This window comes from Maylandia zebra, linkage group LG15 (genome assembly GCF_041146795.1).
Source record: "Maylandia zebra isolate NMK-2024a linkage group LG15, Mzebra_GT3a, whole genome shotgun sequence".
Classification (NCBI taxonomy): Eukaryota; Metazoa; Chordata; class Actinopteri; order Cichliformes; family Cichlidae; genus Maylandia; species Maylandia zebra.
Window position 1 is genome coordinate 931,740 of NC_135181.1, and position 27,181 is coordinate 958,920.

General features: G+C 44.2%; 1 protein-coding gene across 8 annotated transcripts in view; it reads left to right on the plus strand.

Moving 5' to 3' along the window:
• The first annotated feature begins 807 nt into the window (after window positions 1-807).
• Window positions 808-27,181, plus strand: part of cdc42bpab (CDC42 binding protein kinase alpha (DMPK-like) b) — a 70,412-nt gene continuing 44,038 nt past the window's right edge. For 7 of the 8 annotated variants that reach the window (XM_004542290.5, XM_004542287.4, XM_004542289.4 and 4 more), the window contains exon 1: window positions 808-2,103. In XM_004542290.5, coding sequence (XP_004542347.3) covers window positions 1,926-2,103 — 178 coding nt within the window. In that variant the 5' untranslated portion in view covers window positions 808-1,925. The remainder of the gene's footprint in view (window positions 2,104-27,181) is intronic. The other variant, XM_076873641.1, reaches the window with a different exon arrangement.

Here is a 27,181-nt window from a genome sequence, read left to right on the forward strand (position 1 = left end):
CGGTCGGTTACAGGGACAGCAGTCATTGTTACTCCCGCGTGAAGAAAAAGACGCCACCAGCACACAGCCCGCAGTTCCCATTCACAATATTGACAACACCCCCTCCCATCAACACCCCCCCGCCTCTCCCATTCGCACAGCAGATGCTGTGACGGGCGCCATGATGATGATCTGGGATTTTGCCTGCAGCAGCGACCAGAGACGTTAGAACAGTGGTAGATAGGCCGCGAGCTATAGAGGACGTCTCGAGACACGGGAAACATGGCGGATTAACGAGCATGCGTGGAAGTTGGAAACTGTAAACGCGTTACCTAACATCACAGACTGATAACCTTTTTTTTGGACAGCGTCGAAACGTGTTCAGAGACACCGTGTTCAAATCAAACTGGTAAGACGAGACTGAAATATCCGCGAGATATCCACAACAGCAAACACGGTGGTAGAAGTATAACGTCCAAAGAAAAAAACAACAACCTAACTAAAAACGTGATAATTAATAATTTTACTTTTTACTTAAAGTAATTTAATAAAATTTCAAAAATAATTCCCCAAATAACAGCCCAGAAACATTAGTCCGGATGATTGGTCGCATACTGGAGAGACTTACTTCTAGAAGGATCTTCTATGGTTAAAAAAGAAGGTACGTATTTATCAATAACTCATAATTACGTTTCTGACGAGAGCTATTTGTAAGCCATTCATAATTTCCAGCAGAGCCACTTTTCCCACAATGCAGCGCGGTGCTGCAGCGCACCAGAGCAGTGTATAGTGGGTTATCTTTTCAGTTTAAAGCCTCTGGCATCGAGCCGCTGGTAGCTGACTGGGGAAAGACGGCAAAGCAGCGAACGACCGGCGGTGCAAAGGGAAGGACGGGGGGGAATTTAGGCAGTGTCCCGTATTTGGAATAAGCGAGGCTAGAGAATACAGCTTCCCCCTGACGTGAAACGAGCTTTTCTGCAACCTTCATAAGAGAAAAAAAGGAGCCGCATTTTTCTCCTTTGACGGCTAACTTACAGGCTGGTTGGAACTCTTGGCTAACCATCGCGTTTGAACTGTGAAGAAACTAAAGAGACGTTGACGAAGATTGGGATTTAAAGAACATATCTCCCAGCAGTGAGTTGTGAAAACAAGGGGATATTTTGCAGTTAGATAAAAAAAAAAATATATATATATATATATATATACACATTGTCAGAGACAGACGGCATTTGGTTGAGACGTGTTAACGCTGCGTGTTACATGTCAACTCCCGGGAAAAGGGGGAAGTTGTGGCATCAAGGAACGGAGAAAAGTAGCGTTAACGTTAGCTCCCTGGTTAGCTGAACAGCTAACCTAGCAGGCTGCTAAGCTGCTGTCGCCCTTCCATTCCTGGAGCAGAGGAGGGGCGCTGGGGCTTTGTAGCATTGCAGATCTGGTTTGCATTTTTTGGATTGCTGCAAGAATGGAGAATCCCAAATATCTGTCTCAACTCAGGGAGAGGTTCTGAACGGCTTCGACTAGGTTATTTTAAATATATATATATTCTCTTAACGCCAGAGGAGAGCAGAAAACTGCCTGCTAACGCTGCGATTCCAACAAAATCAGCCGGCCCGGAGCAGCCAGGGTCTGTTACAGGCTTACTTCTTTTCTTATGCACCCTTTGAGGGGTTGGGGGGATAGGTATTAAAAAATGGGGAAGTGCTGTACGTCTCACCCAGCTTCAAGATACTGGCTCTCGAGAGGAAGGTCATGATTAGGCGCATTTTATCGCTTATTTAGCACCGGCTTGGCCTCAACGCGCAAAAGTTTGATTATTTTTCGAGACGTGCAGTGGCGAGAACTTTTCAAGGCCCCCCTCTGCGCTGACTTCCAGGCCGAGGAGGTGTTTGCTCGTCCAACCCCATCCATCACCATTGCTTCAAAAGGCCAACAGTAAGGAATAGAACATGTCGGGAGAGGTGCGTTTGAAGAAGCTGGAGAAGCTGATCCTGGACGGGCCGGCTCAGTCTAATGGCCAGTGCCTGAGTGTGGAGACGCTGCTGGATATCCTGGTGTGCCTCTATGATGAGTGCAACAACTCCCCCCTCAGAAGGGAGAAAAACGTCCTGGAGTTTTTGGAATGGGGTATGTATTCTTCTTATTTACTCCATTTTCCCTTTCTTTCTTTGGTAAGATGATCAAGCTAATAATACTGTTGGCGCAGTGGCCCTCCCTTTCTCCCATCACATTCCTTTTATAGAAGCAGCAGGGCTCACTTTGGCCTCCTCTTAACACACTGGCTCGCACTAAAAACTAAAGAGAGAAGGGGCCAAGCAAGGCCACTTTACTCTCCTGTAGTTAAATGTTTTATGTGTTTTGGAAAAAAACAAAAGCATGTTGGAGGGTTAGACATTAAAACAGAAGGTGCCAGTTTATTACCAAAAACAGAGATGCTGTAAAATACCAAGCTGACAATGATAAAAGAGGATGTATCGGCTGGTGAGCAGGCCTGTTCGGATTTGAAATGCTTCCGGGACGGGTCCAATAAAGATGTTCTCTCCCCTGCAGGCCGCCATGTATTCCAGTGGGAATGCACTTAATGTGAAGTAGATGGCTTTCCTGTCATCACGGCTACTTTGCATGTCAGTTTGCTTGGGTTTGTATGCACGTGAAGGGTAGAGTTGTCCCATCAGACAGAAATCACTTGCACACGCCCATGCTTTGATTAGTTTCTACAGAGGGGGGGGGTTCTGCCTTTTTCTGGCTGTTTTGTAACTTTAAGACTCCCTAAGGTTAGAGAAAGGGAGAACAGCAGGAAGACCACACACACCAACAAGAGAAGGTGTGTGTGTGTGACATTGGGGTTTGGTTTGTGCATGAAGCAGGAATGTGAGCGACTCACCTTTTTTTGTTATGTAGGGCAGAGGCCCAGCTAGCTGCCGGAGCATGCCTGGCTGCCTGGACTGCGCTGTCTTTTACAGCCCTGAGAGAAGGGTGGCAGTGCAGGAGCAAATCATTGACCTCACAGCAGAAATGTGGATTAAAACAAAAGGCAATGAGGCGACATATTAGAAGGAAAGCGCTTGTGTGTCATATCTGCAGAAATCTTTTTGTCTATGTTTCTAAAAATACAAAAAACCCCTCTACAGACAGACTAGCCGTTTGGCCCGTCAGTGAGTGACTGTGTCACAGACAGACAGGATGGCAGTTAAACACGTGTTAAATCTTTTGCCTGTGGCTGCTAAGTTCATCTACCCCACCAGCCACCATCTGGCCAACCTATTCTGTGCTAAAAACGCAGTTGTGCAGGCTGGAAGTGGCTGGATTTGGCCATTGTTCATGTTTTTTGGGGGAGTCTGCATGAGGATGACGAGGTACTTTTGTGCCTCTGCTGAAACATGTTTCCTTTAGGACAATCAGTTGTTGCCCCCCCTTTGCTAGTTCTCAGCTGATGTGCTGCATCAAGTTGGCTTTGCAACAATGCCAGTGAGCCCAAGCCTTTAAGGAGAGGCGCCTGAGTGCCAAGTGGTGACCTCATCGTGACATTTCCCTGTGTTGTCACTAGAAACTGAGCTCTAGCAGACACAACATGCAGATTCAAGCTGTCATAATTGCCTGGAGGTCCCGTGTTGCTGCTTGTTATTTACCACTCCAAAGGCACTGATATTGAATCCTCCAAATTTATGCATTTTAATAATGTAAGTTGAAATGGCTGCTCAAACAAAGCTACGGTGTCCTTTCCAGAATAGAAATGTGCCTTAATTGTAAAGTTCTAATTAAAAAGGGCCTTTCAACAAAATCCATTCAAAGGTAGCTCTTAAGATTGTTCTCATCCTCTGCCGCACACGTACAGTTACCACGGTGGACCCGGCAGTTGTTCTACTCTGGACTCTGAAGGATGTCACTCAGAGAAGATATGACCTTACATGGTTCTGTCATGCAGCGCTGTCGTTGGCAGAGAATATCTACCCACGTGCAGTTCCATCCTTCTGTTTGCAAGTGGCATCCAATCAGCTAAAGCAGCGGACCCGGGCCTCGTACCGGTACCGGTCCGTGAGTCGTTTGGTACCGGGCCGCGAGAGTTGAGGCTCAGGTGTGAAATGTGTGGTTTTCAGGGTTTTTATCGTTTTCAGCGTTATTTTGTTATCGTTTTTATCGTTAACTCTGTTTCCCTGGGTCTTTTCACGTGTGTTATGAATAAATCTTGTTTTTTTCGGTACCGGTACTAGCTTTATTTTGTTGTATTTATCCGCGACACCTTAAAGGCCGGTCCGTGAAAATATTGTCGGGCATAAACCGGTCCGTGGCGCAAAAAAGGTTGGAGACCGCTGGACTAAAGGGATGGAAAAAGCAGATAAAATGGCTGGTTTCAGACACTGGTTGGTTGTGCACCAGGCTAAGTATATAAATAAGAATTATTTGGACTTGTGAACAATCTTCTGGCACAATTCTTGCTGGATTGCTTAATTTAAACAAGTTGATTTCCTAGCATGGACTTGGCTTTTAAGCGTAGTCTTCAAATTTTCAGTTTGCGTGAGACCGAGGGCTTGGCAAGGCCAGTCCAGAAGCTTAATGGTAGCGTGCGCTGACCATTTCAAAACTCGTTTTGCTGTTTATTTGGAATCGCCGTCCTGTTGGGACACCCAGCTTTGTCCAGATTTCAGTGTCTAGCAGTTGAGTTGAAGTTGAAAAATTTGGATTCCATCCACTTTATGCAGTGTAGCAGAATAAGGCTATTACCATAGTGCAAGGGACAGCGGCCTCACACGTGGTTGTCCAAGCATCTCTCTCGTCTATAAAACGTTTTCTTTTTTTCCAGAAGACATCTGAGCTGAAACTTTCAGTTGAGCTTGAAGGTGTTGAGTTTGGAGCCGAGGCGTCTTTCTTGGTTGGCGCCCTGTCAGTCCACGCTGATGTGAAACTTGCTTCACTGTGGACGGTTTCCAGTTCGTGGCCCGGGTGAGCCTCGGTGGTTCCCAGGCTCTTATATTTGAGCCTGCGTGGATCAGATGAGATCCGACACTATTCGCGGTATGATGACTTGTATGTAAACGACTGACGAGCACTGTAAATATGCCAGTGTGTGACTGCAGAAGACATTGTGGACTTTGGTCAAACCAGTTTGCCCCAGTGGTAAACGGCTAGGGAAATCCTGTCCAGACAGATGTCCAGGATGTGTCCCTTATCTGCCTGTCGTGCTCATCTGCAGCTCTGATATATAAACAATTAAACATGTAGCGCGATACTCAGGGATTCTTTTCCTGCATAGAATAACTAACATTTCCCCAATCATGTGCTGTCCAGAGCCGAAGGCGTCGAGCGCTGTAACAAAATAATTTCTGTAACTATTTTTGTGAATTTGGGGTTAAAATGTTAGTTTGGACATTTTGTGTCTGAGATGATCAGAAGTAACAGATTTGCAGCACTGACAGGTTCAGTTTATTTGCAGTGTTACTGCCCAAAGGCTTTTCTGAACCAGAAGAAACACCCTGCTGCTGGACGCACTAGGACAGCAAATAATCCCGTTTCTTACATTTGTGTCATATTTCATATGTACTTCACAGCTGCTGCTGGTTAATTTCACTCAACATTTCAGCAGCTCAGGTTTCAGTGTTTCCCACAATAAGACTTGGTCTGGTCAGCGCGTTGGTGGTTTTTGTGTCAATTATGATTTCCTCACAGCCCGTAACCGTTCAAACTGGGGCTTGAAGCGTGCCAGACTAGCTGAACTGGAGGTGTTTTATCCGAGTGGTGGTACGGGAATAATAACAGTCGGCTAGATCATTGCTGCATCTACATGATTTGCCATATTTGAACTGTGTTGGTGTTGAATCAGCTCATCCTTATGAAATCCAAAGGGCTGCTGCGTGACCACATCAATGAATGACACCTTTCAGTCTTTAACTATATTTATATTTTTAAGAGTTATTCAGTGAAGAGCTCAGGGCCAAGAAGAAACCATTATAAACTGCCTCCCAGATGGTCTTTTATTATGGACAAGATGGACCAGTGAAAGTGATTCAGTTCAGCTTTTGTAGTTAAAAACAGCGGCGTAACAGTGAGCCAGTCCAGACAATAGTTCTTCCCTCTCGGTGGAAGGAATCTGCGTGTAAGGTTTTAGCCCTGTGATAACGCGCGTCCACGGCAGCAGACCACACCTCTGTGGCATAGCTGCACACAAAAAGTATAGTAGCACTGAGGTCAAGTCTCGTCTTGTCCTCAAAAGTTTTGTGAGCGCCACCACTCCCATGTTTTTCTTCTTCTTGGCAGAAAACCCAGCCACAGGGTCAAAGGAAAAAAGCACACCTGCTGCACATGTAGTGCGGTTCTCAGGATTTGGACACTTATTAGCTAAATGCTAACCAGAGTAGTGACACAGTGCTGTTATAGCTCCTTATTTGTACTTCAGCAGAGGAGCCAAAGTGCACGTGACCAACAGGAGTCTCTATAGGAAACAGACTGGAACAGAAAGATGGTGTTAACACGTACTCAAAACACGGTTTAATCCTACATGCAGAAAAATGGTTCAAGATGGGCCCAGTGAAACCTAAGACCCCCTCAGCCTGTGAGCACTCGGCCTTTGTGCGGCACACAGAGGCTGCACCTTCGCAGCTGCCCTTTGTAGCCACGCCGCAGCGCCTGCGCGCCTTTTTGCTAATGCAGCACAGCCGTGACAAAGGTGCAGCAGTGTTCCCCTTTCTTCCCAACGATGTTTATGAAGCGAAGAAGAGGACAAACACGTGGAATGGGTTTGCTTTTCGTCTTGTTGGGTGACCTCATTCCAACTGAAATGGAGACCCCAACATGACCTGCAGCCACCGGGAACACGGGAAAGCACGCTGCATATTGCAGCATTTCCTGGGTCTAGCAGCTCAGGCCTGCGCGTGTGTTTATTCACTTGAAGCTGAAACTCGGTCTGAGCCAGCAACTCTTCACCCACACTTATTTTAAATTAATTACGCTGAAATATTTCTGATTAAGCTGATTAAGAGTTAACTTGAAGAAAACGCTCCTCCTCTTCTTTCTCAGCAGCTGAGCTACACCTACGGTCTTTTTCATGGAGCAAGCAGGAGATGAATAACGGATCAGTTTAGTTTCACATTGATCTGTGGCTTGCGTAGGCAGGCGCCAACCCACCCATGATGGTGATCTTTCCAATCTCACCGCGCGCTCGATCTTTTTCTCCCATCGTCGCCTCCTTTGTGTTTAGCACCAGTCTCACTCCCCGGTTTGGCTGGCAGCTGAATGAGAGTGGGCGGCATTGCCAGGCCACAGTTGGCAAACACTGTGGAGGCTTCCTGACCTTTTCTCAGTCCAGACTCGATGTTAGCCTGCAGTGGCCAGCTGTTCAGCTGCAGCTGATGTGTGCTCCACCCTGCAAGGCTTTGGCAGCGTGTAACACACACTGCTCGCAGTGGAGGCGTACACACACACACACACACACACACACACACACACACTCTCTCTTATTATTGTGGGTTTTTTTTGCCTAACTAGGCTATCTCATAGTGCACAGACCTGAGTTCTTCCCTGTTTTTCCGCTGTTAAAGAAAGAGCCGCCACTTAAATCACGCTGCTTCCAAAGAAGAATTTTTGGATCACATAGTTTAAAGTTGTGTCCACCACACCAAAAACAACCATGTTCACAACACTTTCTAAGCCTCTGCGTTTATACACTCGGTCCCTTCCACCGCTGCAGGTTGGGACCAAACATGCTCAGACTGCAACCTCTGCATTAAAGATCAGCGTCGAGTTGGAGTCGCGCATAAAGGCCAACTCATCCTGGGGTTTTTCCCCTCAGTCAGGAGTGACCATATATAGATAAGAGGAGGGAGTGCTGAGTTATCAGCTTATTACTAAGGTATAAACAAGGCCAGGATTTGTTCTGCCCTACATTTTGTTAACTGAGGCTTCATTTACTTGAGTCACAGTTTGTTTATTAAATGATAAGTAACAGTACAGTCCTCACGCCCCCTCACAGACCCGTGCAGAGCTGGTAGAAGTACTTTGGAAAGTAATCACTGTCCATTAGGATGAACTTGGTTGGCAAAGCTAGTTCGGTGACTTGGATTAGCAGCATTCAAAATGAGAGACCACAGTGATGCAATAAAGAGAATCATCCTCTGTACAGTTTTCATGAAGCAGGAAATTAGCTTTTGAGACTGAAACTAGTTTGTGTGCAAAATGGGTATTTGGGCTAAGAGGTGTCGTTTTAACACGGGAAACTACGGTTGTGGAGACTGCCTCTGGTGGCCAATTGAGGGATTGCAGTTTTCAGCACTTCATTTTTAGGCCTGGAGGTTTCTACAGAGCAACATAAACTAAGCTATTGCAAGCTGCTGTTCCAGCTGTGCTGCAGTAGCTGGCCTTATTCACGCACAGGAAATGTACGTTTTTATTTTACTTTACGATCCATCACCTGCGTGGTGGATCGTAAAGACAGAGCAGTGATTTATTGTGTGCAGACGATCTGGGTTTGGGTCTTTGACATTATGAAGAATCAATAAACGAAGTAACAGAAAAGGTTGCTGAAGAAGAATTTGAGATAAATTGTAATTGGGTGAGAAAATATTTGACCCTCAAACAGGAGTGATGTGGAGAAAATGCATTTTATAACTCAAGTTCCCTAATCTGTATCAAATGTCAGTGTTTGTGTCAGATATTAAAATCGTGTTTGGCCTCGATCAGCAGCTGTTCTGCCGTTTCCTGTCTGGCTGCCCGGTGGCTTTGGCGGGCACAGTGAACAGGAAGGAACCACAACCGCTCGGTGAGGTGCTCCGGACCCAGCGGGTACATGATGTCATACGAGGAAGCGGGGACATCTGTATCGCATTGTGTCATTGTGTGCTCTGTGGCTCGTTTTGGTGTTTTGGACGCAGCAAGGTCACGCTGTTTATTTCCTTTCTGCTGAATTCCTTTTTCACAGTGACATGCCTGTTTGCTCGCTCTCATCAGCTCTTAGTGTTTCTGTCACTTTTTCACGTGATCACAAATGCCAGCACGTGTCTGGAAAGGACAGATGATGGAGAGGCCTGCCCTGTCCTGCTGTCTGCAGCTTAGTTTTTGGACCCAAAGGGGAAACCGCTTACCCTTTCTTAGACCACGTATCCTTGTTCTCCACGTTTAATTTACTCCTCGTCTGAATTAAATGTGGAGCAGTTCAAAAACAGAATTCCCTTGCGCCTGAAACATGGCAGCTTTGTATACGCAGCTAAATTTGCTCTGCTGCTGAAAGTTACATTTTCAGATCATTCTTGGGTAACTCGAAAGCACCTCCTCCAACCAGTTAGCTTAACGTCAGCCGGGTCTGTTGTATGCACAGGAGGTCCAAGATTCCTGTTCTGTCTACTGAATATTGTTCCTGACTTTGGTTAGATTAAGCAAAGCTAACAAAATGTTAAATCGTCATCATGTCATAGTGATGTCATTTCTGCCATTTTTGGCGAGTGGAAGTTCTACATTTTACAGAGCCCCTCTGATGACATGGTCCAAAAAAATAAATAAATTGCAGCCACAAAATACTATTTCGTGCCCTCGAAATACTTATTTGTGGCCACGAAATGCTAGTTTGAGGGCACGAATTGGGTATAACGTGGCAACGAAATAGATAACGTGCACACATCATATTGATACAATTCCTGGACTGCTGTGTAGAGACATAAGCATAAGAGTAGGCTAAACCTACACACCGTGGACAGAGACGGTATGATTGGGTTTTATTTTAGGCTGGGGATGAGCTACAAATGCATTTTGAAAAATCTGCAATGCAAGGAACCATTATTACGGAGAGGCATTTAAACAGGATACTGCGAGCCCAGCTTACAGACGTAAGCACGACCTGGACGCCGGGATAGATTTTATTGTCAACCAACTGCAAGGGCCTGGGAAGGATCACGGTTATCGGTCAAGTGTTTCGTGCCCACAAATTAGCATTTCGTGCCCTCGAAATAGTATTTTGGACCATGTCATCAGAGGAGCTCCGTAACATTTACATTTCATTGCTAACTGATGTCTTGCTTTAACTTTATCCGTTTCATTAATGGGGAGATTCACCTTACCTGTGATAGCAAAGCTGGCTTTTGTTTTCATTTGGAGTCCACTCTGGGGGAATTCACCAGGGTAACACATGTGAAATTGTACATTTTCAGCATATTCACAGTTGGCCTTTGAAACACTTGGTTAATCTGTTGGGAGCGTTGTAGGCAGAGAAATGCCTGTTGGTAGTTGTGTCATCAGAGAGTGGCAGGGGAAGGCTTCCCAGAGGACGGGCATGGAGCTTATCAGCCCGCCTCTCAGGATCCCCGGGGTCTGACTGCACATGCTCCCCCCCTGCCCTTCTCTCTCCTTTTTCCACTTTTCTCCACCTTCATTTCTCCTCATTTTCACATCTTTTCCTTTCTTCTGTTCCTCCCCTCACAGTGGCTGCTAGTTGGCTTTGGCTGACCTCCCCATTCAGCTGTCTGTCCATCACTGCAGCCAGTGTTTGCAGACTAAATGAAAATGAAGCTGTTCGGCTTTTGGCTCATCATGTTTCTTTTCCTGCTGGACCTGGAGTGCAGCCTTTCTTGCATTAGCACAAAATAAGTCATCATTTCCATCTTTTTAGGAATCGCGTCTTATACTTGGTACATAGTGCTCAGATAACCTCATTCAGGGCTTTTACTTAAGTAATTGCTGCCAGTTTGAAGCTGAGAGGAGTTTGTTGAGACTTCAGTGTGACTCGATGCTTTATTGTTATTCTGTGCATGCTGAGGGGAACAAGTTGGTCTCCTCCTGTAATGACTCTTAATCTCAGAGGAGCAATTAGTCAGCAACAGCGAGACTTACCGAGCGGACAGCAGTCACACTCATCAACGCCACACACTGACCAACAGTGTGTTCCCCTTTTTCTTTGTTTTTTTTATTTAAATGTCGTCAAAGGATGAATTTGGGGAAAACTGCTCGCCCCCTTTCAGCCCATTCAGCTGAGACGGTCCCATCGCCAGCTGGCGAAGGCGCTCGCTTGCATAGTTTTGTCTTTTCCCATACTCACTCACTGAACTGGAATTGTGTCACCGGCCTTACTGAGGAAACAAAACCATTTTGCAGTGATATTGGAAAAAAGGTTTTAGAGAGGCGCATTTCAAAGACTAGTTCATTAAAACCACACGGAGTGTTTATGTGAAGGATTTTGAAAGTCTCTTCATGTCTTACATTAACTGTGGATGTTGTTCAGTGCACTCGAACGACACTGCTGTTCTTCTGTGCTGTGATAGACCTTTGATGTGAAACCTTCTGGAGAAAACGTCACCTTTAACCACCATAAAGTCGATGCACAATAGCCACAGTTTGGCCTCAATGCATTTTCTGCTCAGTCCAGCTCAAACTGTTTGTACACTGTGTTGTATGATTTATGTAATATTTAAGGAAGGTGTTGGTGTTCTTCTGTATACGTATTCAGCATGGTCGGATTCTCAAAGAGGGAAAAGTTCAACTCTGAGGTGCAAGTAGCCTAAAATCATCGTTCTTCGTTGTTGTTCTTTTAAACCCACATGTTCCTGTCAGCTGGCTGATGTGCCAGCAGCTTGACCCTCCACTGCCTCAGACCTCAGGTCAAAATCAGAATCAGAATACTTTATTCATCCCGAGGGAAATTAGGGGTTACAGCAGGCAGCACGCTAATGGCGCATGCGCACTCACAAAGGAACCTTCTGACCAACTTTACACAAACATCACATTGGGGAGACATGTCAGAAGGTAGGCTGATAGGAAAAACAACGAAAATACACTACATGAGGTAAGAGGAGGAGAAAAAAAACTCCACTCAGACTGAGCTCCTAGTGGGAGAACAGTTTGATAACAGAAAAAACACCTCAGCACAAAAGCACATGACTATCAATACACCATAGAAACACCTCTTAGTTTAACCTCAGCTGCCTTGTCACTGCTTACTAGTTCACAAACATGGGAGAAAATTGCAGCGTATGATCTTCCCTGGACCTTTGTTTTTTCCTCCTCGTACAGAATCTTTCTCTGACATCCAGACGAGGAGCCAGACGATTTGGCCTAAAATCTCATCCTGGTACAGGCAGATGCCAAGAGCCTCTGCTTGTCCAGGCTTGAACTAGCTGCCAGCAGGGAAACGATTCTTTCTTCTTAAGAGTTTATTTGACATTGGCTCTGCTAATGGGAACGTGTTCCTAATTTATATTTCCTATTATCTCGTAGTTTGGATGTAACGTAACATCGGCATTTGTCGCGTCCCAGTAAGAATTCATTCCAACCAGATGGGCATCCAAACTCAGGCATGTGATATGTTTTTTTTTCTTCAGTTATTGGGATGTTATTTATTGGTTATTGCACCAGCTGTGGCAGGAGGAACAATTAGGCAATCAGTGCCATGACGAGAGTCCCGCCACTGCACGTCACAAGTTGTGTTTCGGTGACGCTGCGGACTAGTTTTCAGTCGTCCCTGAGGTATTGCTAGTGTAGTTTTTATTTTGCTCTGCTGCTGTGTTACAACCCGGCGTGGCTCTTGATATGGCCACCAGTCGATGTCGTGGAACCCCTGCTGCGTGGATAATGTGGAGGCTGTCTCTGACTTGTGATGTAAACACTGTCAGGGGTTAGCTTGATCATTTTAAATATCGTCAAGCCCCAATTTTTACTATTGTTGTCAGTACCTTTGACTTTGATGCATCGTTTGCAGCATTATTTAATTTTACGTGTGTGAATGTGAGTGTGTGTGAATGGATGGACGACTGAATGTAGTGTAAAGTGCTTTGGGGTCCTTGGGGTCTAAGTAAAGCGCTACACAAATACAGGCTATTTACCTTTTATGTAATGGTACTACAGCATTAGTAGCTGAAAATGTAATTTTGATGCAATAATTGGAGTTTAAAAAGCTTTTCGTTGGTTATTTCATGAAAAACCAAATAAAATCAGTTGATGGTTCGAGTGCAGCACCTTTGACTAACGTGGCTGCTGCAGGACTCTGTTGTCCCCCGGCTGCTTTGAGCAGAGGGCTCAGCTCTGTGTAAAAAGCGCTGACTCAGGCCCCAGCCCCTCACGGCCGGGCTGCCTGTGGAATTTGGAGCTGAGGTGCAACGTTGGGGAGAGCGGCAGCTGTTTCGATGAAGCCAGGTCTGGCTTTTTGTCCACCAGCACCACTCGCACATTCGCTCTGCTCCCCTCTCTCTGTCAGCTCTCACTTTCTTTCACTGCTTTATTCAGTCCAGTGCTCCACACTTTTACAGCACAATATTCCCTTTGCCTCAGTATCCTCTCCTCTTTTCCTCACCTCCTGTTTCTCGCCCTGTTTGCTCTTTCCTCCCCCCCAGACTGCTGCATCCCAGCTTTGCCTGGTGACAGAGACTGCTGGCTTTGCTTGTGTCTGTGCAGGGCAGCAGTGCTACGCGCTGTGCATATTTGTTCATACTCCTCTCTTTCTCAGGATATGTTTGTACACTTTACCTTAACATGAAGTGCATAAAGCACCACATGTGTAGAAGCTGACAATGTAGACAACCTTCAGCATCTTGACAGGACGGAGCCGAGCTGCATCCCTGCTAAAGCACACACTTTGATCCTTTATTGCATGCTGTCATATTTGTAAAAGGGGACTTCATGCCAAAGAGAGAGGATTGGTATTTGCCCTCTGAATTTGCTCAGACTAAATAAGGACCGAACACACCAGGGGCCAAATTAGCAAGAGTGTTAGAACAGTGCTGCAGCCGCTTACAGCCAGGCTATGAAATCCCACAGTTGCTGAGAAATGTAGCGACATTTTTATCCACTCCTTGCTGTTTTCAAAGTAACTGATTTTAATAGGGATTTTTTCTATTAGGTACTATTACAGTGGTGGATGCTTATAATAAATATGACCACATTTTCAGATAATGAAGTTGGTGTACGTGCAGGTAATTACTGCGATCCTTAGGCGCGTTTCAAAGGTTTGTTTGTTTTTTAATTCTTTGTTCTGTATGATGTTACTAAGACATCAAATGTTCTGGTTAGGAGGGGCAGCCAATCAGAACAAAGCTGGATTAAAATAACTTTGATGAACTGAGGGGTAGAGCAGGGCTCCACCCACTGATTTTCACTTAAACAGGCAGCTGTTTTTTATGTGCATTAAAGTTATATAAACATTTAACAGTGCAAATGCAAATTCCTTGCTGAAAGTTTAACCAAAAGGCATTTCCAGTAGAAATGGGCTGACATATCCTGAGCATAACCATGTATAATATTCACTGAAGTTAAAAAGAGGTGCTTTGCAACATTAAACTGCAGTGTGCCAAATAAAAAAGTCAAATATGTATTTTTCGGACCATAAGGTGCACGGGATTATAAGACACATTAAGCGAAACAAAGCAGTCAGATAAATCAAACTTTATTAAACTCATTCTTCTTGCTTCCTCCACTTCTGTACCATTGATTCATTAATGTTGAATTCTCTATCAGCTGCTCTATTCCCATGTTGTTGCAGTATATTAATGACTAACCTTGTATTGTGGATGGATTAGGGCTGCTCGATTATGGCAAAAATGATAATCACGATTATTTGACGATATTTATTTAACCCTTTAAGACCTACTATAGAACCAAGTCCACCAGAGCTTATATTATTTTTTTACATGCTGTAGTGCCATTTGTGGGAGCATTTCAAGTTGCTATACATCAATACAACTGTTATAGCCCATATTTTAATAATATGTATGCATTAAGTCCATAGTAATTACATAAATTGCAAAAAAGTGCAATAAACTACAAAAAAAATTGAAAATCGCTTTTGTTTTGTTTACATATATTTCTACTTGGAGAAGTTTAAGAGGTTTATCCCTCAAAACTTTAAATACAATAAAGTTGCAAAAAATAGTTTCCCACCACAGGAAATTTATTTTGAGTGTCCTCATAGTTTTATTTTTGAGATACAGCAATTTTTATATACTGCAGGAAAAACAAAAAACAATCCTATGATGCAAATTTGCAAAGAAAACAGCAGGTGCATCATTTCACTGTGGGAAGTGTTACGAACAGCTGATAGGAACGGCAAAGCGTGTTTCTGGAATATTATGCTTTTGTTGCTGCAAGCGCTTTTTATGCAATTTTTGCAAAGCTATATGTGGAAGGAAACCGTGACCGAGGACAAGCTGATGGCATCAGATGTAAGTACAACTCCTCCGGTTTCATATGCAAAACAAATTATTGCGCTAGCTTACACGGTTCAGGTTCTACAGGGATTTAAAAATAGTTACGCAAAACGGAGCGTGCTGCTCTGACCGGCTTTAAAGGGTTAACAATGACTTTAAAAAAATAATATAAAATAGTGTGCAACACCACTGAAGTTTTTTTTAAACTCTTTTCAACCAACAGCAGTCACTCTCCAAATAACTTCTGCTTAGCTTTCCGAGCTTCCCTCGGGTCCTCTTAATCAGCGGTCTCCAACCTTTTTTGCGCCACGGACGGTTTATGCCCGACAATATTTTCACGGACCAGCCTTTAAGGTGTCGCGGATAAATGAGGGAGGGGCTAATAATCGGCTCAGTCATTTTTAATGATCGTTGAAAGCCCAGATCGTAATCGTGATTAAAATTCGATTAATTGAGCAGCCCTAGGATGGATTATCTCAGTTGTTCTCCTCACTGAAGTTTGGTCCGTTTACAGCATCCTGCCATGCGATTGCATTTGTTCCTGACCATCAGGAACCCTCACGCTAACTTTTATCTAGTGGGAAAGTGTTAGTGTTCGTCCTCCAGCTTCACTGTGTTTATGTTATGCTAACATAGCTGTGTCGCTAGCGATCACGTAGCACATCATTATATACCAGCTAGCCAAACTTCAGTAACCCTACAAACGTCACTGCTATTTAGTTTCCTGTCTTCATTCATGTTGGAAGTGTTGGCAGAGCTGTACGCTTGAATGCTTCAGAAACCTCTCAGTCAGAACATGCTATATCATGCTTAGGAAACTAGCGAGCTAACTTCCTGCTAACTTCTAACTCCGTTAAGTGTAATAAATTCTGTTTTCATGGATGCCTGGATGTTAAACTTAATTGTTACACCTGGTAAAGCAGCAACGCTGATCACTTTAGTAAAGATGAAAGAATTTAGACAGTTTAACTCTCAGTGATGTCGCAGTGTTCGTTTGACTTTGGGACCTGAAGGGGCGGAGTTTAGGACCCAGATTACTCCCAGATTTAAGCGCACCTTATTCTGACAAACACGGTAATAACGACGGCCCGCTGGCATGCTCTACCAAAAATAGTGCTTTGTTGTGTATCTAACGGACAAAAGCCAAACCAGTTCCACATCACTGCAGCATTTTTACAAACCAGTTCTGGTTCATCTGTGTCACTCAACGATCCGCTTTCTCCCTTCTCATTCTCTGTCGCCGCCGTGATTTTTTGCCATGTGCGTATGAAAACAAAGGCACTGCGCATGCGCGTTTTACCCATATTCTATCGCAATATTTCATTTTCTTATCGTTGGCTAACATTGTACCGGTATTACCGTGAACGGTATGATATGGCCCAGCCCTACTGAGGGGTTGCACCAAGGTCCAGTATAAGATAAAGGATTCTTTTTAACTGCCAGGATACAAAACTACTCCAGTAGAGTCCAGGATTCGACTCTACTGGAGCTGGAAATGAGAGTTAAAGAAAATTATACAGACTTATAAAAGTATAGAGGCGCATAGCCAAACAGTGGAAATTAATAAGCATTATGTTGCACATATATGCATCATATCGCACATCAGCATCTTCTCTACTGTAGCCAAGGAATGCAGCTGGTGGATAACGGTCAAAAACAGTAATCGAGCTAATTGTGCTGTAGTTTGATCGGCATGATAACACACTGCACTCAGTGAGCTACGAGTAATGCTGAATTTCTCTTATTCACCCGCTCCTTGTCCCATACATTAATACTCCCACCCACACATGACTCAGTGGATTCACTGAACATCTCACTGTAGCTCGTTTGTCCGTGATGGTATGTGTTAAAGTTCCTCGATCGGCTTTCCCCCCCCCGTTTCCAAACGATGGACGCTGTCAGTCGTGTGTGCTTAGTCAGACCACTCTGGGACACATAAGCATTCAGTCTTGCAATTTGTGGTATTTCGGCTCAATCTTCGTAACTGGATAATGAGAGGGGGGAATGTGACAAATTAGGCGACGATGATGAGAGCACGAGCAATGAGGACAAATTGAAATAGTTGAAATAGATTAGGGGAGCCCACAGAGCTGGCTCGTATCGGTTGTAGTTGTCGTTCTTTGTGCCTCCGTGCTGCTTGCTGACACTGATCAAGTGTTGACCTTGGCTCGTAGCGTGGTGGCGAATTTGACAGTGACCTGCCTATTTTTAGGCCTGTCTTTAATATCTACACTGCTTTATGCATTTATGTCTCTCGCACTCGTTGTTCTGACCTCCTGCCTTCGGAGACGCATGAGTCAAATAATGTCAGCACAATTCTCCATCTTCCACCTGAATGGCGGTCATTCAGGCCGGTGGAGCTTGCGTGCAGCTGATTCGTTGTCTGGGCGAATTCTCGATGATAAAACAAAGCGTCTGTGCAATGCTGGGCAGTCTGGTTACCCAGTGTCTCATAAGCCTGTTTGTTCCACACACAGTGATTTGGTGGTTTTGTGGATAAGTGTGTGAGAATGGGTTTGTGACCTGTAATGCACACAACCGAGAGACTGACTGTAAATAGACGTCTTAAAATTGCCCCAAACATTAAAATGAATTCTTTGTGGTTTGACGAGCCCACAGCCCACCACGCCGTCCTGCGCCGTCCCTCTCCTGAGAAGCCTCTGGTGGAAATCCTGCGGTCGAACTGATTGTCATCTCAATTGTTTTCCACTGAGTCGTCTCTGTTGTTCACCTCTATATATAGACAGCTGCCTCACACCGTTTCCTCCCTCTGCTGAAGGTCAGCATACAGACAAAACAATTGGGCATCACCCCAAATCCATTTTTTTCTCCCCTCGTGCAGTTAAAACAAGACCAATTAGGTGCTTCACTCATTTTTCCTTCCTGTTCATTGATTGGACAGATTTTAAAGGCGACACATGTTTATTAGAAGGAAACGTCATGTATATCAAATATTTCTCAGCTTGGGCTTTTATTAGAAAGAGTGTGTAGCGTTTGTAGCAAGCAACTGTGAAATCCGTGAGGTTTTTCCCTCCTGATACTGTTGGACAGTTTAAATACTTTGTCCTCATCCCTACAGCAGTCATATCCTCTCCCCATCCAAACCGTTCTCACAAGCTCAGCAGTTCCTTGGGACAAAAGTTCGTTTGGACTCATTAGTACATTAGAGTCTCTGTAAAATCACAAAACTTTATTGTTGGCCATTTGGTTCAATTAAACTGACACTATTTTTACATTGTTTTTTCAACTCCATATTTTGAGTATGATTCTGGGACTTTCATCTTTTCAGGTTTAAAATAATCCTTATTTATTTAATGCTGGGCCTTGGCTTAGGCATTCGCGAAACAGGCTGTTCTATTTCTCCGAACCATTTAACTTGAAGCGAGCATTCTTCTGACTTGATGCTTGTAAACGTTTATATGCTGAAGAAGAAGAAAGACTTTTATAGGCTTTTGTAAAGACAGACTCTAAGTAACTGAACAGTTGCCCTTTGGTTGGGGTGTTGAGCAGACAGTAAGCTGGCCGTAACCACAGATCCTTGATGGAGGCTTTGCTTTGTTTTAAAATTTCAAATATTTCATAGATTTGAAAGTCCCTCACGTGTGACGAGGTCTAATGGTTTCCAATAGACTTGAATAGCTTTCTATGGGCGGTATCAGCAACATCCGCTTTATCTGTGTTTCCTCTGCTTTTCCAAATAAAGTCGGCTTCTTCTGTCAGTGGCCTCGTTCTCCATTAGAAACCCAGGTTGTTTCTCTCACATTGATGAGTCCACCCAGCAGTAAAAGGATGATGGGAGACAGGAACGTGACCCTCAGCCTGTGCGCACCCACTGCAGGTGTGTGGAGGTGGAGCAGTACCTGGTGGTACTCCACGCTACGTCCGGCACTGTGCAGCCTGCGGTTATCAGCATGTTGAGAGATTCGGTGCCGGCGATCACCTGGGGTTGTCTCGCATCCTCGTCAGAACAAGTGGCCGTCCCCGCTGTATGTAGCCTGACTCAATCTCCTTATCAGTGAGGTCATTAGCCCTGTAACTGTTATCTAAGTGTCTGACGGCTATTGTGCAGCCGCTGTTTGTTCTCACAGCTTACAGTGCCGAGCTTGAGCTCATGGAGAATTCCTAAATGGATCAGACCTGAGCTTCCTTGCCTGGTTAACTGTTGGATAGATCCTATAATTGGTTTTCAGGTTAATTGAATTAATTTAGTGTAGTGATTTTGTGCCTAAATAAATTATGAATTATGCAAGAAGTCTGGTTTGTTCTGCAAGACATTTAAAGGATTATTAGCTCATATTAATCTCTGCTTACTTTGATCATTTGTAATATGAACCTGGTTAGTCTCTGTAATAATGGCTTGGGAAACACCCAGCCCTGCCTCATCCTCACCGCTCATCCCTCGGTGATGGTCATACGCGTACCTTCCCTCGGCTCTGAACAGCAGCACGTCCTAACTTGCCCAGCTGTTGCCAGATGAATATTTTCAGCATGCTTTTGGTTACAAGTCCCAGCACCGACACCTTTCTACTGGAGGTTATAATTAGTAGCAGAGCTAGTATTTTTCGCAGTGAACGCGACTGGTTGTGGCCTAGAAAGTGTCTGTTGTGCATGGCTGCAGCAGTGGGAAGTGTGTATATATAGCACTTCAGTCCCCTCCATTTATTTTGGGAGCAGAAAGCCGTAATTTCGTGGTTTTCTCCATATTTCAGTTTGTTAACATTACAGCCTTCCCAATATTCACTTGAAAACGGAGGGGCCACCATCTGGACTACAAGACTGTGGCACAGTGTTGGGGCTCTAGCAATGACTTACTTTGTAACTTGACAAAGAACTTTTCTGTGTTTTAAACTGTATTTTTTGGATTTTGCTTTGGTGTGAACTAGAGCTGGGCGATATAAGATTTTTTCATATCACGATATGTTTTTTTCATTTCAGGCGATAACGATATCTATCACGATATAAGCCAAATAACTATATTTGTAAGATTTAAATGTGCCGTTGCTCACAAGTAAAATGTGAAATAATCAGCAGCTTGTTTTTATTTAAATATTTATTTCCCATAATAAGTTCAACAGGGTAGATGTACTTAAGGAACATGAGACTTTTTCAGATAAATAAAGGCAAATATTGCAAACTACACAAAAGGCAGCCGCTAAAGCGTTTAAGTTTCAAAATAGAACAAACGAAACAGACTAAACTGTCAATTCCACTTAGAAACAAAATATTAATTCTAAAAATAAATCTTAGTTTGTTTTACAGAAGAACAGACAAAACTGGCTAACTTTTGTCAATATCAAATAAACTGAGAACTAAAAGGAAATTCTCAATCTCTCCTTGTTGTATAGCTGAGCTTTTCAAACAGTTTTAACAGTTACTTTAGTCTGACAAAAGCCGAATGACGAATTAGCGCTTCCAGTCAGAGACTGAGGCTATGTCCACACGTACACGGGTATTTTTGAAAACGGAGATTTTCCGTTTTCGTTTTAAAAAATAATCCCGTCCACACATAAAGGCAGAAATGAAGGAAAACGCTGCTATGAACATGCCAAAGCAGCAGGTGGCGCTAGATTCCTAACCGTGCAGAAATGTTGGCCAATCAGAAGTCTAGAAGCCTCGGTGGAAAAAGTAAACAAAGCTGGGGCATAGAAGCAGAACCGAGTCGTATGTGTGGACGGACAGTAACTGTGTGTATATGTAAGCATTTAAACACTGCAGAGAGTAGAATTAACAGTATTGTAGAAATTCATTTCACCGAAACAATAACGTGGCGCACAGTGTGACGCATGCACCAGTTTATTGTATTTCCAGACTTGCTTTCGGCACAATTTACAGTGCACGCTACTCTGTTTTTTGTCAGACTTGAAATAGCAGAAATACCTTCACACTACGGAGCTTCTATGGCTCTTCCGTTCGACAATCTCTCCGGCGTTGGAACCATCATCTGTTTTCTCTTCGGTCACGCTCGGTTGATTTTTCTAGTCGGCACACTCATTTCCTCCATTACCCGCTGGCTGCTTCCCAAACAAACACACGTGCGGCTTGGCACTTGTGCTGTACGTAACAAGTCACGCGACGTGACGCTGCGGCTGTGATTGGTTCGGCTCTGCGCTACTTAATTTGGATTGGCTGACCTTTTTTTTTTTTTTTTAAGAGGACAAGAGCCGAGGTCTATCGCGATAGCTTAATTTCTCTATCGAGTAAAAGTTATATCGCGATACATATCGTTATCGTTCTATCGCCCAGCTCTAGTGTGAACTCATCCTCATGCTGGTCTAGATGCACAAACAGGAGGCCCACTGGTTATGCAGCGATCCTTGAGATTTTATCAGTTTGTGTTGCTTTCTCAGATGGTCCAATAGGGTGCAGAGACAAGACGGGGCACACTGGAAACTAAAGTGCTCTTGAATTAGGGGCTATTTAGGCTCTCACTGTGTGATCAACTGTCGTCTCATTTACTTTGTTTGCTGGACTGCAAGTGAAACGCAACGTTTCTGGTTTTGATGACGTATCTCGAGATTAGATAAAGAAATGATGACTGAGAATGACGTGATGCATGCTCAGTCATCCAGGTGAGGACCCCCCCCCCCCCCCCAAATTGATTCTGTTCATATGGACGTTTTCAGTGGGACAAACGTCTGGTCATTGACTCAGGTGGCTTCTTCAGTCTCAGCTGACTGCAGGTTTCCCCATCCTTTAAACAGTACTTTTGCATAATGACAAAAACTAGCACCACTGGGGACGATGCAGATGTACTGCAGAGTCCTTTGTTGAACAAGAAACACGTTAAAGTCTTTTCAGCTATGTTTCACATGACTGGAGTGCATTTCTTGGGCTCATGTTGTTTTGAGCATTGTTACCATCTAAAATGAAAGCGATCACTATGTAGCTTCAGATTCGACAGAATCTTGTAAATTGTTGCAAATATCTTTTGTAGTGATGTAGTGACGGATCCACTGTGGTAGCAGAGGGAGGAGGACAGAATGGCCTGTGTAAATATATGGATTATCTAAGTCATTGTGGTTTTGGCAGTGATTTCATGAGCTGTCCTTTCTACAAAACCATGAAAATAGAGAATGGTTGTAGAAAAGTTCAGTCGAGTGGAGCAATAGTTCATTTCTGTCTGCTCCCGCTGACAGCTGATTCATTTAGCTTTGGTGCTAAATTTCAGCCAGATGTGGTTAGCTTGGAAGATTGATTCCTGCACAGTCTGAATCAGTATTTGAAAAAAAGCATCAGAGGATACCTAGAGATGTCCGAGAGGTTTTCTGCCATGACAACAGGTTTAATTTTTGCCTGCTTTTTTGTGTGGCATTGTCACTATTTTTCTTCTCGTGGCTGTAGCTTCAGGTTCTTCCTGTGAGCATGAGCGTGAACGTGCCTACCTGGGCAGGGTTGCAGCGCATGAAAGGGATCTTGGGTCACCTGCATCATGATACATACATGGCACCAGAGAGCTTGAACACATCTTAATGCTAAGGAGAAAAGACCTTACGTCTGTAGATCAAATGGCTCTTGGGGTGATGGCAGTGGAAGAATTTCCTGCATTCCCTCCTTTTACTGTCTCTTTTTATTAAGCATGCCTTTTCACTGTCTTTACCTGTGACTTGAAAGTCTCTCTCATTCTGTAGCAGAGCCATCTAAATGCTGTCATCATTGTCGGCCACTTGGCTGTTGATTTAGAGCTCTTAGGAAAAGTACAAGCAAGTGGGTGCCTTAATCCATTTGGGTGGATCCATTTATAGTATGGGTGGTCCCATTGGGAATCAAAGCCTTAAATGGTGCAATGTCAGTGCTGGGTTGTTTTAGCAATGACTGTAGCACTGGAAAGAGGAGGAGAGGAGCCCAGAAAAGGCAATAGGAAATGTGTGCTGTAATATCTGTCAGTGTGTTGTGACATGTTGGTGCTGGAACACCACTGGCAATAAATTCCTGCCTTCTTTAAGTGTCTGATGACTTTAATTTAACTGATGTTGAAATTTATGAACTGCTGCTGGAACTTGATGCCATGTCCCAGTCTAGTTACATTGCTGCGTGCGCGCTGTGCCAACTGGAACTTTTACGCACACGATATTGGAAAACGCCGCCTGTGTTGCAGAACACTCCCACAGCACATGCTCGGCATCTATCTCGCCCTTCTTGTAACCACCCAGTAGTGTTTTCCTTTTAGGCCGATGTGGGAGCTCTGCCCTGTACAGGCACTAAGAGGCTGCCGTAAAGTCATTTGTTCCTTGGACTGAGAAACGAGTCTTGTGCTGGCAGTAAAATTCATGTCACGATTTCTCTGGTAACATCCACCTCTCTCCAACATGGAGATGTGTTCAGACCAAACATCACATGTATGTGTTTTTAAGTCCGTTAGAGCTGATTGTCCTGGCAAAAGGAGACAGACATGCCAGGGATTGAGCTTTTTAACCGGGTGTACCTTTCAACCACCTGATTTATCCTTCTCTCTCCCCATCTTCATTAAAACTTTAACTGTTATTTACTCTTTTATTCACGGCTAACATTCCCCATCTCTAAACAAATGTTTTAGTTTTAGTTGTCACCACTTGATAAAAGCACATGAAAGTTTTATTTGCAGTAACAGGTTAGTATAGCATAACAAAAGTTAAGTACTTGTGTCATTCTCCGGTATCTTATAGACATCACACTTTTTCTTTGCTCCTTTGCTTACACCGAAGCTGCTAACTTGTAGCTAGCTCTGAGCTTTAATTTCTTTTAGCTTTTGCCACTTTCCCTTTGTTAGCTTCTTTAAAATGTCCGAGTTCAGATCAGTGAAGTCGATTTAGGTGTCTGATTAGCTTCGTGTTTATTCTTTGGCAAACTTTGTGTTCGCTCACAGGGAGGGATTTTTATGCTAATTGAATATTAGCATGTTGCTGTGAGTGTGCATGTTGCAATCAGACATGGGAAGTTGACAAGATTCCAGTCTGGGATTGGAATGCTGGAAATCGTCCAGTTCCTGTCCCTTGCCAGTCAATCGGTGCATCTCTACCAGTCATACTGGTGGCCTTGATTTCCAGTGCATCTTAAGCATCAATTTAGTTATTATTATATGTTGTAAGGTGATCAAGACTATGTGTGACTTGCACACCACTGTGCTTGAAAACCTGTTGTGTTATCAATGTGCACTATCAACACCATGCAGAGGCACAATGCAGCACCTGGTGCTTCCACCACCAGCAGAGCGGCAGCCAGTAAGGAGAGCCGGCCGAGCTGGGTAACAGCCTGCCAGGCTCCTTTCATATTGGCTCTTTATCTGCAGATGGTATCGGGACGCTGTGTTGACACAGAATTGTGTAAATCGACTTGTTTGCAGTGTGGGTTGAACAGGTCGATGTGCTGGTTCGGAGACCTCTTTGAAGTCCTGTGAAAACTTCCTGTACAGCCAGCAGAAAGTGATGTAGCCCAGCCCTCCGCTTGTCTCACATCGCCTGGCCTGGGTGTATGCTCGCTGCAGCAGTCTCGGAGCTGTAACACACACTAGATCTGATCTATTGTTTTGTCAAGCCCTGCCCTCTCCTTTTCTTTGGTGTTTGAGGTTTTTTTAATATTTTGGGAACATCCTGTTTGTGTGTTTAATGCTGTGGGGCACAGATTGTTTAGTTTAAGGCCTTTGACCATTCCTGCCCTCTTATTAGTGTGACGGAGCAGGAAAAGACCAGGAATGAGAGAGAGAGGGAGGGAAAGGGAGAAGGGGCTTATATGTTGGTAGAGATGAAGGCATGGGAAGGAAAAGAAACTGGTCGGGATGTTAGGGAAGGGAAAACGACATGGAGTGGAATTTGAGGTTGGTGGTGGTAGAGTGGGGAGGGTTGTGCAGGCAGACACCACTGGGAATGCTGGTGTCGCCGGTGTGCACACTAGTATTAAATACAGTTTAATGCTTAAAGGCTTGTTAATGTGTTATGGAAGCGACCCCTAGTTCTCCTTTTTAAATTTCCGATCCTTGTGATTGACTTAGTGGCGTAGGCCCACATCTGTGGCAGCTAACGTGCATCATACGTCACGAAATCTGTTTTCTTGGCTTCTTTCAGTGCCCCATGACATCACCTGTGAGGTCTTTGCATGGACGCACAAACCTTTGGGCAGGTTGTGCCTGGCAGCACATCTGTTGGGGGGCCTCTGGTTGTGACTGAAAGGGGCCTGGTTCTGTTTCCATCTGTAATTTGTGTAATTTACTGGATGTTTTTAAGCTACTTGCAGTTAAACTGCTAAGAGTTGGTTTTTGAAGTGCCTCTGGCACCGAGTCCTTTTCCCTTTTAAGGACCAGCTTATTAGAATCACACAGCTTTCATTTTTCCTTTGATGACCTTGCTGTACTATTTATATAGCCCTGACTTAATAGTATTTATTCAGCCTTCATTTAACTGGGAAGTACTTTTGTAATCAGGCAGCTGTTATTTGACCAAAGCTTTGTATTTATTTATATAAAATAGGGCATGATGGGTGTGGAACGGATTATAATGGCAGCATTTTCCTAAAAATAGAGGATGGATATCTCATTCTTCATGTTGTTAGCTGGAAACTTTTAAACAGAGAAGCTGATTACACCTTGTTTGGGAATGACGGCTTTATGACCTCATTCCAAGGATAAAGTAGCAGAAGCAGGAAGATGATACGGGAGGTGGGTTTCTGCTGACATCACTAAGATGTCGTATTCATGCCATCTGCAATAATTTAGAAAAACCAGTGACCGTGTATAACTGCAAGCTGGTATATTAGGTGACCTGTATGAAAAATAGCCAGGACCGTGTTTAGATCCTTATCCCTGCAGGCAGTGATCCCGCTCATGTTAGAGGCACAGAGGGAGCCATGTTGGCTCTAAGAGGATCCTGTCTTCATCCCGTCTCTTCTGGTTTTTGCAGCCATAGTGAACCGAACCACAATGATTTCGTGTGCGCTTTGATACAGTGTGGGAGCACACTATGCCCCCCCCCCCCGGGTGTGTTTTTGCCCCCTACTGTTAATTTAAAGCTATGACGGTTTGTTCCAAATATTACGTAATATTAAATATTGTTAATATATTCATAATGTTAATATTTCCACATTACAGTCGAGTTGTATGAAGTTACAATCACAAAACGAGTAGGAGTGTGTGACCTACTATTAATGTTAAAGAAACCGTTGTGGCTGCACAGCGGTCACACGTTTCTGCTAGTTGGTCACCAGGTTTGGGGTTTTGTATTTTTACAGAAGCCCTCTCAATCCTTCACTGCTGCTCAACAATGAGAAGCTTCAGCTCTGTGCACAGGTTTCTCTGTAGGTTTGGGTCTGCAGGGCAGGTAGGCCACTCCATGACTCCATTAACGTGCTGTTCCTTTGGCCTCTGCTTTGTTGACGTGCAGGAAGAACCACCGGAGCTGGTCGCGTTGATGCTTGATTTGATTTGATCCCAACTCTTTGCTAAATCTTTTGGATGTTCACAAATCTGATCATTAACAAGCTCCTCCCGTCTACTTTTGGGCTGAACCACCTTTCTCATGATCATCCAGCCAGCACGGACCTCCAGACCGAGGACTACTGATGGTCATTTTAGTTCTTCCATGTCCAAATGATCACGCCTTGGAATAGAAGAAAGTGCTTTAAACACACAGCCAGCTGAGATCAGGGATCTGTAGGTGGCTGACAGATTGACTGCCATTACAAATTACAGACTGTTAATTGAGCAAACTTGGATATTCATCAAGGGATTAAATAATATATCTTTTCTGAAATGTTAATAATAAGGATAAAAATAAACCATAACCAGCAGTATTCAGACCTGTTCGTATTACCCTTATTTGTTTCCAGTCCATGAAGACTGGTTATGGTTGGTTTGTCTCTCCAGCACTTTGGTCAGATAGGAGGAAAAGCCTTCTGCTCGTCTCTGTCCATGCCGCTCTCCTTCTTCACGTCAGATACTGAAAGGCCTCTCTTCATTTGTCTCCCCTGTCTCTCTTGCAAGCAGCATTTTTGTGTCATTACATCACTTATTATGGCTTCCAGATGTCCCTCCAATCCCACTCCGGGGTCGGGGATGGGATTGGAGCACGTCGCGGGTGCAAGGTTTGGACACTTGCTGTAACTGGCTCAGCCGCTGCCTGTGACTGGGA